At 32.0% G+C, this 11,759-nt stretch overlaps 1 protein-coding gene across 1 annotated transcript; it reads right to left on the reverse strand.

The window, feature by feature from the left end:
* Positions 1–2,132: 2,132 nt before the first annotated feature.
* Positions 2,133–3,363, reverse strand: LOC137823170 (ethylene-responsive transcription factor RAP2-1). Its single transcript, XM_068628321.2, has one exon. The coding sequence runs from the start codon at positions 3,122–3,124 to the stop codon at positions 2,651–2,653; it is 474 nt and encodes a 157-aa protein (XP_068484422.1). The 5' UTR covers positions 3,125–3,363; the 3' UTR covers positions 2,133–2,650.
* Positions 3,364–11,759: the final 8,396 nt, after the last annotated feature.

Here is an 11,759-nt window from a genome sequence, read left to right on the forward strand (position 1 = left end):
ATTTTGTTTTTGTCACATCCTTTATTGATGGTCAACCGTGAGACAACCTTCTTTGTAAAGACAAAACTCTATTTTTATTATTTTTGAATCTTTATCATATTAGCTTTTGATTAGGTAATAATATATATATATATATATATATATATAATTTCTTAAAGTAACCAATGTATCTTTTATTTTATTAAATTATATTCAGGTCTAAAACCCACGTCTATTTCATATTAATCATATTATAAAATTAATTTACATAATTTTTTAATAATATTATCTTGTAATAAATATTTACATATTTTTAAAAGTCACGTTTCACGTATAATGTAATAATTATCTAAATTATTTTTAAATATAAATTTATCAGTTGGATTAATTAAATTTTTAATTTTTAATTTTTTTTATGAAAGATGTAAGTTAATTAACTTTTACCTTGATATAAATGGATTCTCGCCTATAATAAAATATTATTTGTCTAATAATTTTATAATAAAAGAAAAAAATTAAAGTTCATAATATAAATACCTTTAATGAATATTATGAATTATTGTTTTATAATATTCATGCTATTAATTAGAGTAAATACTTTGTTTTTTATATTTACTTTTGGATTACATTCAATTGGGTGTAAAAATAGATTTATAATTATTGTTTGATATTTCTGTATTTAAAAATTAATGTTAATATTATGTTTTAAGTTTTATCATTATATTATTAATATTAATAAATATTGAAAATATGTATTGATTTTGAAGTTTTTTAAAAGTTAAAGACAGTTTATTTTAATTTTTCACTGACCCAACCCAATTATATTTGGATTTGATTACTAAATAAATAAAAAAACTTAATCCAACGCAATAAAATTTAATCAAGTTAGGTTTAAAATTATACTCAATTCAACATATTTGAATCGTCAAATATATTATTTGTATGTTAATAAGTGATATAATATTACATAAATTTGTGAAACTCATTTTTATAATTAACTGTAGAACTCTTTTAAGAAGATTCATTTTGGTTATAAAATGATTAAAAATGATTCTATATGTAAGAAATAATAAAGTTATAAAACTTGAAGATATCATTGATGTGTGGTGGGTTTATTTGATTTTTTTTACTCTTGTACACGAGTGGGTTGAAGCGATGGAGTAGAAGTATTTGTGGTGGTTTTATAGGAATGTTGAAAAGTATTTGGCATCGGTTCATAGTGGAGTTTGAAGTCCGACGAAGGGGAATCAATGATTGGAAAGGGACAGTCTCACATAGTCGCACAGAGGCATCGCGCACCCAAAGCTCAAGATAATTTATCCAACACGTCAAAGGTGCAGATGAGACCTACCATCACAAACGTTAACACTCAACAAAAACACTACAACATACTGCTACTTGGTTACATTTTAAGGAGGAAGATGAAGAACACACATAATAATTTCTAAATTTAAGAGGAAATAAGAAACTTCTCAGACTGTACTGGTGGTTAAAACATGAAGTTATAAAATGGAAAAAAATGTTTTGACAGTTGGTGCAGAGTTTTTTTTAAGGAAATGTGATGTGGAAGAGTAAGGGGAAAACAAAAGAAAGACGAAAGTATATTATTAAAAAGTAAAGAGAGATGAGAGGTGGGTGAGGCCCTACGGTTTGAATGTGTATCAAACGCAACTATCCTAAACTCCAACTTTCCCATGACTCTGACAACTGACAACCTCACTTTGAGATAGAGCCACACTGTTCTCCGCCTATCTCGCATATTCTTTTAAGAACAAAATTAAATCATTTTTTTTTTGTGGGGTGCCCTCATCAGCTGCTGCTTTGGGTGCTCAATTCTTCCTTATCTCCCAATCCACTTGTTACCACTGTTCCACAACTGAAACATTAGTGTTTGTTTTTTGTTTCAAATTAATTCGGCTTTGTTGGGCCACTGCTGTTCCTATCTTTATCTCTTCATTCACCCCTCCTCCTTCTTTCACACTCATCAATTCCATCATTTCCTCGTTTTTTGACTTCTCATCAAGATAACACACGCAGGGGAGAATATAGTTCACACACACTCAACCCTTATACACCTTCCAAACACTACATTTGAAATCACAAACTATCGAATTCATCACAACATATGTATATATTTGCATAAAGAAAATCCGAAACAATAAAATACGGTTAATTTGATTCGATTGTGTCTACTCCAGCCAACAGATATATATATCTCGTTACAAATTACAAGTTTACAACACACCACCGACCTGAGAAAAGACCACATCATATGCCCCGTCAAAGAGAACCCACAACATAGCTGCGTACCAGTCTACGACCTCAGCATACGCATAGTGAAAAAAAAAAGGAAAAAATCTTTGTTACACGATCTCATTCGATTGGTTAAAAGCTAAACTTTGTTCTTGGTGAGGTGAGCAACTAGTGATACAAGTAACCCCTTGGTGTGTGGTAAAGAGAGAAAATATATATATAATTTTAGTTACTCACCTCATGAATAAGTTAGCCTCGTCTCTGGTGTGTGTATTTCTTCCTAGAGGTTCTAATTTTAAGTAAAGTGGAAGAAAATATGAAATATGTACCCAGATAAATGACATGAGAATAATGATTTTGGAACATAAAGGAGGAGGTTGAAGCCCTATATCATGTCACAACCCATGGTCGGTGGAAACTAGTCTTCGGGTTTAGGATACTCGTTCAAGTCTGGTTTGTCAGAGCTGACGTGGCTGGAATTAGCGGAGTGGGACGACGAGGGTTGAAGCGCGGTTTGGAGCGCGTCGACTCTCGCGCCGACTTGGGTCGCTTTCTTGCGTATAGAATCGGCGGACATGTTGCCCTGTTGGGTCGAAACGTCGTCGTCTTGGGAGAGCAGTTCGGGGAAGTTGAGGCGAGCGGAAGGGCCTCTGAGGTAGAAGACGGCGGTGTCGTAGGCGCGTGCTGCGGCGACGGGGGTTGCGTAAGAACCCAACCAGATTCTGGACCTCTTGTTGGGCTCTCTAATCTCCGCCACCCACTTCCCCCACTTCCTCATCCTTATTCCTCTGTATGGTTTGTCTTGGTCCTGTTGCTGTTGCTTCCGTTTCTGGCTGTTCCTGGTGGTGGTGGAGTTGGACGAACAGCAATCTCCTAAACCTTCTCCTTCCATATCTGCTACGATCGAGGAGCCCTCTCCAGCTACTACACCTACCTATTCAAAACCATGTTTCTCTATGATAGTTTTTGTGTGCAGTTGGGAAGTGCAAGGAAATTGTGCTGATAGGTCCCTGAAGAAACTGAAACGATGTTGCTGTTGTATTGGTTTGTATTTATACTGAGGTTGGAAAAGGAAAATGGGAAATAGTTTGTGTGGAAAGGAATAATAGTATTATATTATATTATTGAATGGATGAATGGGAGAGAAAAGGGAGAAGGGAAGGGAATGAGTTTCCCACTTGGCTTCTAGTCTGTCGTCTGTTACGGCCGCCACGTTGAGCTTTCTTTAAGATAAATCCAAAGATGGCCGACACAATCCATCACCCTATCTCTCTCTCTCTCTCTCCTTCTTCATTTCAAAACTCCGTTTTTTGTTCCTATTTCATACATTCCACGTAGCCTCCTCTGCCCAATGTCATCCATCGCCGACGTGGACGGGTTACGCCTCTCTATACATACTACTGTCTCTCACTCTATCCCATCACTTATCCCTTCTCACATTTTACTTCATTTCAACACACTTTTTCTTCTTCAATACTCCATATCTTCATTTCTTAATATTTTATCAAAATGTAAATAATTTAATTATTATATTTTCATCTAAATACTTACATATTTTAAAGAAAATAAATGTATTCATAAATCAACTAATAATTTAAATATGTTCATTCCTTAAAAAAATCAAAATTTAATATCATATTGTCATTATATTATTTTTATTGAAATGATGTTTTATCATATAATAAATATTTTAGATCTGTTAATATTTTAAAGACTAGACAACAGAAAAAATATTAAAAACCAAATTCGAATTTTATAAAAAAAATGAAAACATATTTTAAGCTTATTTCTTTTTCATTCCTTGCCATTATATTTATCTCCTTTCTTGGTTTTTAAAAACATTGCAGATATTTTTTTAAGAAGATAAATTTTCTTTAATTTTCAAAGAATGATTATGATTTCTTCACACAAAAATATTGCGAATGTTCATATTTCTTGGAAAGGGGTAGCTACCTTGCTAAACAGTTAACTACGCAAAGAATTGAGCATTCAAGAATATATCGCCCCCCTGAAAGATTTTTTTGATTGGTTAGAATTTGAAAATGTATATATGAAAAAGTATTTGAACATTAAAATTTAGGTCAAATACGAAATTTTAAAATTAAATCAAGAGTAAAACGAGAAAATTACTTTTGATTGAAAGCGTTGTAATTATGATTTGGATAGTCTTATACATTTTTTAATTAATTTTTAAATTCCTGAATATAAAATATTAAATACATATATGTTTTGAAAATATCAAATATATCATAATTATATGATGAAGATATAATACTGGTTTGCAGGTAAAAGTAGATGGAGGATGGACAAGTATACGGGTTTTAGAATCCCTCTTTTAAAGAAAACTAATATATTAGTTTGTTGATAACAAATACTAAATATGTAAATTTCATTTAAAATAAAATTACAATATAAAAGTTAAATTTTCATTAAACTATAAATTATAAAGTGATGTGTATGTTAAAACTGCTAATTTTTTACGATAATTAATTACTTTAGAATTTTTATATCTCCAACAATATTTAAGTAATTAGTTATAGAGAAATAAAACATATTTATTTGGATAATTATTTATTAGTAAGGCATTTAGAATAATAGAATATTTGTGAATGATTAAATAAGGGATTAGTTAAGCGTTTGTTTGTCGGAATGATAACTATTACAAGATGATGTTGGTGGATGGGTTGACGCTTAACTTAATCGAGAATCGAACGGATGAAATGAAAAGAACGATAATAGTCGGTGGTAATGGACGGTCGGATGGGTGCCAATAGAGGAAGACTTTCCGTCCACGCAATACAAAAAACTCTGTCGCATAATTGCATTCTTCAAGTTTCTTGGTTGACAGCTATAGTCTGAGTTTTTCTTAGTTCAACAATTTTATTAATTACTAAGAAATCGCATGCAATTATCACTCCAGGTTCAACCAAAGCATAAAAAATATTTAGTATCTGAATTTCTGTTGCATCATAATATTCACCAATTTTTAATTATGATTATATTAATAACGTAAATGATTTCTTACTTAATAACGATGGAACAATATAAAAAGCAGCAATCAATCAATTTTGAACTCTTTAATATATCATTAAGCTCGGATCTTCAACAACCCCTTCATGTAAAAGTTATATTTGAAATTAATGTTTCTAACGTCAACTTGTCTTTTATTTTTATTTTCTTATACAGATTAATTAATATTTACAATTTAAGTCTTAAGCACATGATGTGTTCAATTTTTTAAAACAAAATTATTTTGCATTAAAAATCCTTGTAATAATGAGTTTTTGCTAAATTTGCATGATAATTCCTCCAAACTTAAATGTTGTGGAATTAAATTGATGATCGAAGTAAACATTTTTTACAAGGAGTTTAAGTTACTTTACTGCTATACCAAATTTTTTAATCATATTTCAGTTACACTAAAGTTTTGATCGACCTTAAAGATGCATGTATCATCATCACCCATCCAATACAACAAAGCCACTTAAGTTTGAGTTTTGAGAGATTCGTCTCATCATTTTGTTCCTCCACTTGGCATATTACTAATTCATCACACATGCACCAGCAATCCACCTTAAACACACCATCTAAGTACACATATAAAAACATCTTAAAATTTTAATTTATTAAATGCTTTAAATTTATTTTAATTAATCGTTTTGAAAGTTTCCTGTTATGTCGAGTTTTCGTTTCAAATTTTATTTTTTTATCACGTTTTAAATTTATTCCTTTTTATATTGCTGGCAAATTATTCATATTATTATTGTATTAGTTTTTAGCTTATGTTTATAAATATATTTTATAGCTATAGAGAAAAGACAAACTATAAGATGCTTATAAAATTTTAAAGGAGAAATAAAAATAAATAAATTATATATAAAATCCTTGAATGTTTTTGCAGCATTGGTCTCAAAAGATAGAGAGCTTCTTAACTGACTAACGGCTTGCTGACATCAGCGCCATTAAATTTGGTGAGCATGGATTGCTGGTGAACCACAATTTTCTCACCGACGTGCTGATAAATATGTTGACTTCTACACCTTCGGATCTCTGAACAGCCGCCACCTTAAACGACTAAAATAAACACTGCAGATACTTTGCAGCAAGAACAACAAAACCAGGGAAAATACCTTTTAACTAAACTATTATAAAACACAAGGATGGAAGATGATATTTCCATTTAATAATTGGAATATATAATATTTTAGGGCATTCAATAATTTTAAATGGATAACTAATATATTCTCGTATTTTGTTATCAATCCTTTCAATACTTATTAATTAATTTTATGTTGTCTGTTATTAAATGAGGAATAGTGAAGGAAATTATAACACAAATGTTATCATTCAATTTTCTAAAAATCAACAATTTTTTCAATTAGGATTCTGTTAAAATGAACCAATACAGCATTTAGTACTCGTCTTAATTAGTTAAAAATATAAATAATATATACCTTTGGTTTTTTACGGATCGGCACCCAATGATTGAAGTGTGCACATTAGATAACTTAAATAAATAATAAACATGGTTACACGTGGAAAATAAATAGTTATAACTTCTATTGAATAAGTCAAAAACATTTTCTGGAGCATTTTCTTGATATCAGGAAGTCACTAAACACGACCCTGGGACCATGAGGCATGTCTCTAACAATCTGTTACTTGGCCCACACAGTCAAGACCCAAGTCAACATACAAAAAGAAATTTCTGAAAGGGGAAAAAGGTACGTTTTTCATACTATCAGAGAACTCTCACTTGAGCACCATCGCTGACTTGAGCGTCGAAGTGCAATCGCAGGTATTTCCACCGATCGATCGAAGTACACGAAGAGGCATAGAAACTTGAAGAATTGGACAACTAAAGACACAACTACCATTTTGTATCGACGTGGATCAATATCCAGTTACAGTTTTTAAATATACTAAATAATTTGGTTTTAATAAAGTTTTATTTACTGACATGTTGTATAGACTTGTGTTATTAAAAAATTTAAAATATTAACATGTTTGATAAAAATAACTTTTTTTTTTCTGAAAGACGTGGGATTGAGACAGATATTTATATTTTTTAAGTACATAATTATTATAATGATTTCATAAGAAAATGTTTTCACAACTTTTAAGTTTATTTAGCAACTATTTCTAGATAGTCTATGACTTGTCAAAATATTTTTTAATGATAAACCCTAACCGACCATAGACTTGGGGCTTTTTAATGCCGTGCAAATAATTAATCATCAAAACATTAGTGAGTAAAATTAGGCTGGTATTTTAAAACAAATCATAAAATCGAATATTTTGAAAATGATATAATTGGGTAGAGAAACTTCCTTAAGAGTGTTGATCAGCATTTAATCACCACTAATCAAAGACTAATGAAGTCCGTAAATATTTTGCATTAATAATATAACAATAAAATATTTATAGTGTATTTATGAGTTTGAATATGTTTATTTCCGTTATTTGTTTTAAAAAAAATTGTTTGCCTGAAAAAATACGGAGAAAATTTCATACACAAACCATATTTAAAATAATTCTGCCTCTAAAAAATGTATTGGATATCAGAAGACTCTCACATGTAATTTTTTTTTCTTTTCATCTAAGTAATTTTTAGATTTTGTTTTTGTCTTCAATAAGTTTTTTACCATTTTAGTTTTATAAAACTTTTATTTTGATATCTCTCGTTTATTGATATTCTTTAACCTTTTGTTTGACGTCAGAAACATAAAAAATGATGAAAAACTCGATTTCTAATCACAAAAATCGAGTTAAATTTTTTATATCCGATTTTCTTTTAAAGGTTTGATAATCAATCATTTGTACAAAATAATCGATTACGAATAGATAAATATAATAACATATTTTTTTAAATAAAAGCTTTCATGTTAGGTATCACTATGCCACTTAAGATCTCAGTTAGGCGCTGACACCTCAAGTAACAACAATCATTTACCATCACATGAAAAAAAAATATTATTAAACAAAAGAAAAAAGAAAAAAAAATACAAAAATACGGGGGACTAGACCAAAATCCATATGTTAACAAAAACGATACATAGGTAGACTATACCTATTCATAAAGAATTCTAAGAACAGACAAGGTGGAAGCCTATTATACCAAAGAAAAGGTTCTCTATGAAAAAATCCTAAATTAGCCAACTTATCAGCACACGCATTTCCTTCACGAAAAATATGAGTAACTGTAAACCTAATTTTCCCACAGTAATTAAGACAAGCATTCCATCGATTACGAAGCATCCAAGGAACATTTGTCCTAGCAGTAAACGCAGCACAAACCAAAGCAGAATCACATTCCAGCCAGACATTAGTAAGCCCCATCTTTTGAGCTTCCTCCATAGCATGTATAACCCCATAAAACTCAGCAACCAGAGCAGTCTGAACTTCAAGAAACGCAGAAAAAGCTCCAATAAATTCCCCCATACTCCCACGAAAAATACCTCCGCAAGTAGCAAGACCAGGATATCCCCTAGCAGCCCCATCAGTGTTAATTTTTACCCAGCCTGGTGAAGGAAACTCCCATCTAACAGGAAGAGGACGTAGAACTTTACCAGTACGAGTGTTAATACCAAAAAACTTTAGCACATTGAAATCAAACATATCATTCTTCATTGAAGCTTTAGACGAATTACCCACTAGACAAGTTAAGTCTTTAATAACCAAAATAGCCCCAGAAACCTCAATCTTATCCTGAAAACGAGCATAATTCCTCATACGCCATATCATCCAAATAGAAAAAGTTATCACAGCTAGCTTAATTAATTTAACCAACGGACTACCATCACTCTTAATAAAAGAAAGAAGATCATCCTTATTAGAGAAATGATAAGTAGGAAAAATGTGTTGAACCCAACTCCAAATACGCAAAGCATTAGCACATTCAAAAAATAAATGTTGAATAGATTCCTCGTGCTTTTCACAAAGCGTACACATAGAACAAATATGCAAACCTTTATTTTGAATATGCTGATCTGTAGGAAGCCGCCCATGAAAAACTTTCCAAAGGACAAGAGTTTTGGAAGGCGGAATATATGAAGACCAAATAAATTTACCCCAACCACAAGAAACCCCTGGATCCAAGAAAAAAAGTCCTAGCTGATTTAAGAGTGAAACGACCAGACTCATCTAGAATCCAATTAGGAATATCCTGTACCGCCCTAACCATGATATGACTAAAAAGATGAGGCATCTGCTGTAAAGACAATGGAATACTCCAATCACTACCTGTCCAAAACTGAGAGACTGTATCCGGAATACTAGCACCATCAGATAATCCTGCAATATTTGCTAAAGAAGAAGTAGCACACCATTTATCATTCCAAAAATTAATAAGAGAACCTGTACCAACAGTCCAAGAAGTATAATCAAGTATAGTAGAATAAAACTGCTTAATTCCAGGCCAAAGAGATGACGATCTATAAACCATTCGAAACTCATATTTTGATTTAAGGACCCTAGCTTTCAAGAGCAGAGACCAAGGCTTGTTGCTATAAGCAAAGTTCCAAGCAAGCTTAAGAAGATAAGCATTATTTTCATGGTGAAGGTTAATAATTTTCAAACCTCCATTCTCAAGGGGAGAACAAATCGTATCCCATTTAACAGTAGCTATACCTTTTTTCAGAATATCACCAGTCCAGATAAAATTTCGACACCACTGTTCAACTTGCTTAAGAAGAGAAACAGGCCATTTATACAAATTAAAACTATAAGCTAGAAGACCCGTAATCACCGTATTGACCAACTGAACTCGACCCATCATGCTAAGAGATTTACCTTTCCAAGAAGCTAGCTTCAATTTGACTTTATCAGCCAAAGGTTGAAGAAAACGACCCCTTGGAGCACCAACAAAGATAGGCACTCCTAAATAAGTGAAAGGCAAACAACCATGACTACAAGAAAGAATACGCTGAATTTTGGTGACAAATCTTGTAGAATTATCCATGGTGAAAAAACTACTCTTAGAATTATTAACATATTGACCAGAGAAATCACCATATGTTTTTAGAAAATTTCTCAAATTTCTAAGAGACTTAGTATCCGCCCTACAAAAAATAAAAATGTCATCCACATATAAAATATGAGAGGGAGTGAGAAAACCTTGTGGACTAGCCATATGTAGAATCTTCTTATCATTCACAAGCTTTGAGAGACCTCTACTAAGAACTTCCTCTGCAAGACAAAAAAGTATAGGAGACAAAGGATCACCTTGTCTAACACCTCTACTACAAGGAAAATAACCCACCAAACTACCATTTATTCTGATAGAAAGCATAGCTGAACGGAGAATAGTACTAATCCAACCGACAAACGAGGGGTGAAAACCAAAGCGTGACAAAACTGATAGTAAAAATTTCCAACTTAGAGTGTCAAAAGCTTTGTGAATATCAACTTTGTAAGCCACATTGCCTCCGTGAACCTTTTTAGGAAGCAAGTTAATAGCTTCAGAAGCAATACTAATACAATCTTGAATCTGTCTGCCCTGCACAAACCCATACTGATTAGGAGAAATAATTCTGGCAGCCACAAGAGCAAGTCGATCTGCCAAAATCTTGAAAATAATCTTAAATTTAAAATTAGCAACAGCAATCGGCCTGTAATCTTTAATAGATTCAGCACCCTGAATCTTAGGAATAAGAGATACCACATTACTGTTCATTCCAGGGAGAACCCAGTTTTGTTTAAAAAACTGTTGGACTGCATTACAAACATTTGTCCCAATAATAGCCCAACAAGAATGATAAAAAACACCACCAAAGCCATCAGGACCTGGAGCATTATTACCATTAAGGTTAAAAACAACATTCTTGATCTCCAAAAAATCAGGACATTTAAGCAACATCATATTCTCCTCAGAGGAAACCAGCTCAGGAATATAAGTACCAATAAAATCTTCCATATTGTTTGCATCCTGATCATGAGAAATAGACTCGGCATAAAGAGTTTTATAAAAGTCCAAAATATGTTCCTCAATGAGTGTAGGATCCTCAGTAACAACATTATCAATTCGTAGACGATGAATCCCACTAAAATTATTCCTCCTCTTGACCACAGCATGGAAAAAAGCAGTATTTCTATCCCCATCTTTAAACCAAAGCATTTTAGCCCTTTCTTTCCAAAACAAATATTGACAGTGAAGAGCCTGATCAAGCTCCTCTTTAGCGATCCTTTCTTGACAGAGAAGTCCATCAATATCAGACATACTAGCAGTCTCTAAATTTTGTTGAATACCAAGCAGAAGACCCTGTTTAAGAAGAACTGCATTGTGAACATTACCAAAAGAAATTTTTATTCCAGTCACGTAGCTCAACTTTCAACCTTTTTAACTTATGATGTAAAATAAACATAGGACAACCAACAACCTTATTAGCCCAAGAATCATGAATAAGCTTCATACATGAAGCGTCTTGAAGCCACATAGAAAAGAAACGAAAATTGCTAACCTTCTTCAAAGAATTACTAGCAAGACTAGTAAGAATAGGGGAATGATCAGAACAATTTATAACAAGAAC

Source organism: Phaseolus vulgaris, chromosome 9 (assembly GCF_051622355.1).
Source record: "Phaseolus vulgaris cultivar YP4 chromosome 9, ASM5162235v1, whole genome shotgun sequence".
Taxonomy (NCBI): domain Eukaryota; kingdom Viridiplantae; phylum Streptophyta; class Magnoliopsida; order Fabales; family Fabaceae; genus Phaseolus; species Phaseolus vulgaris.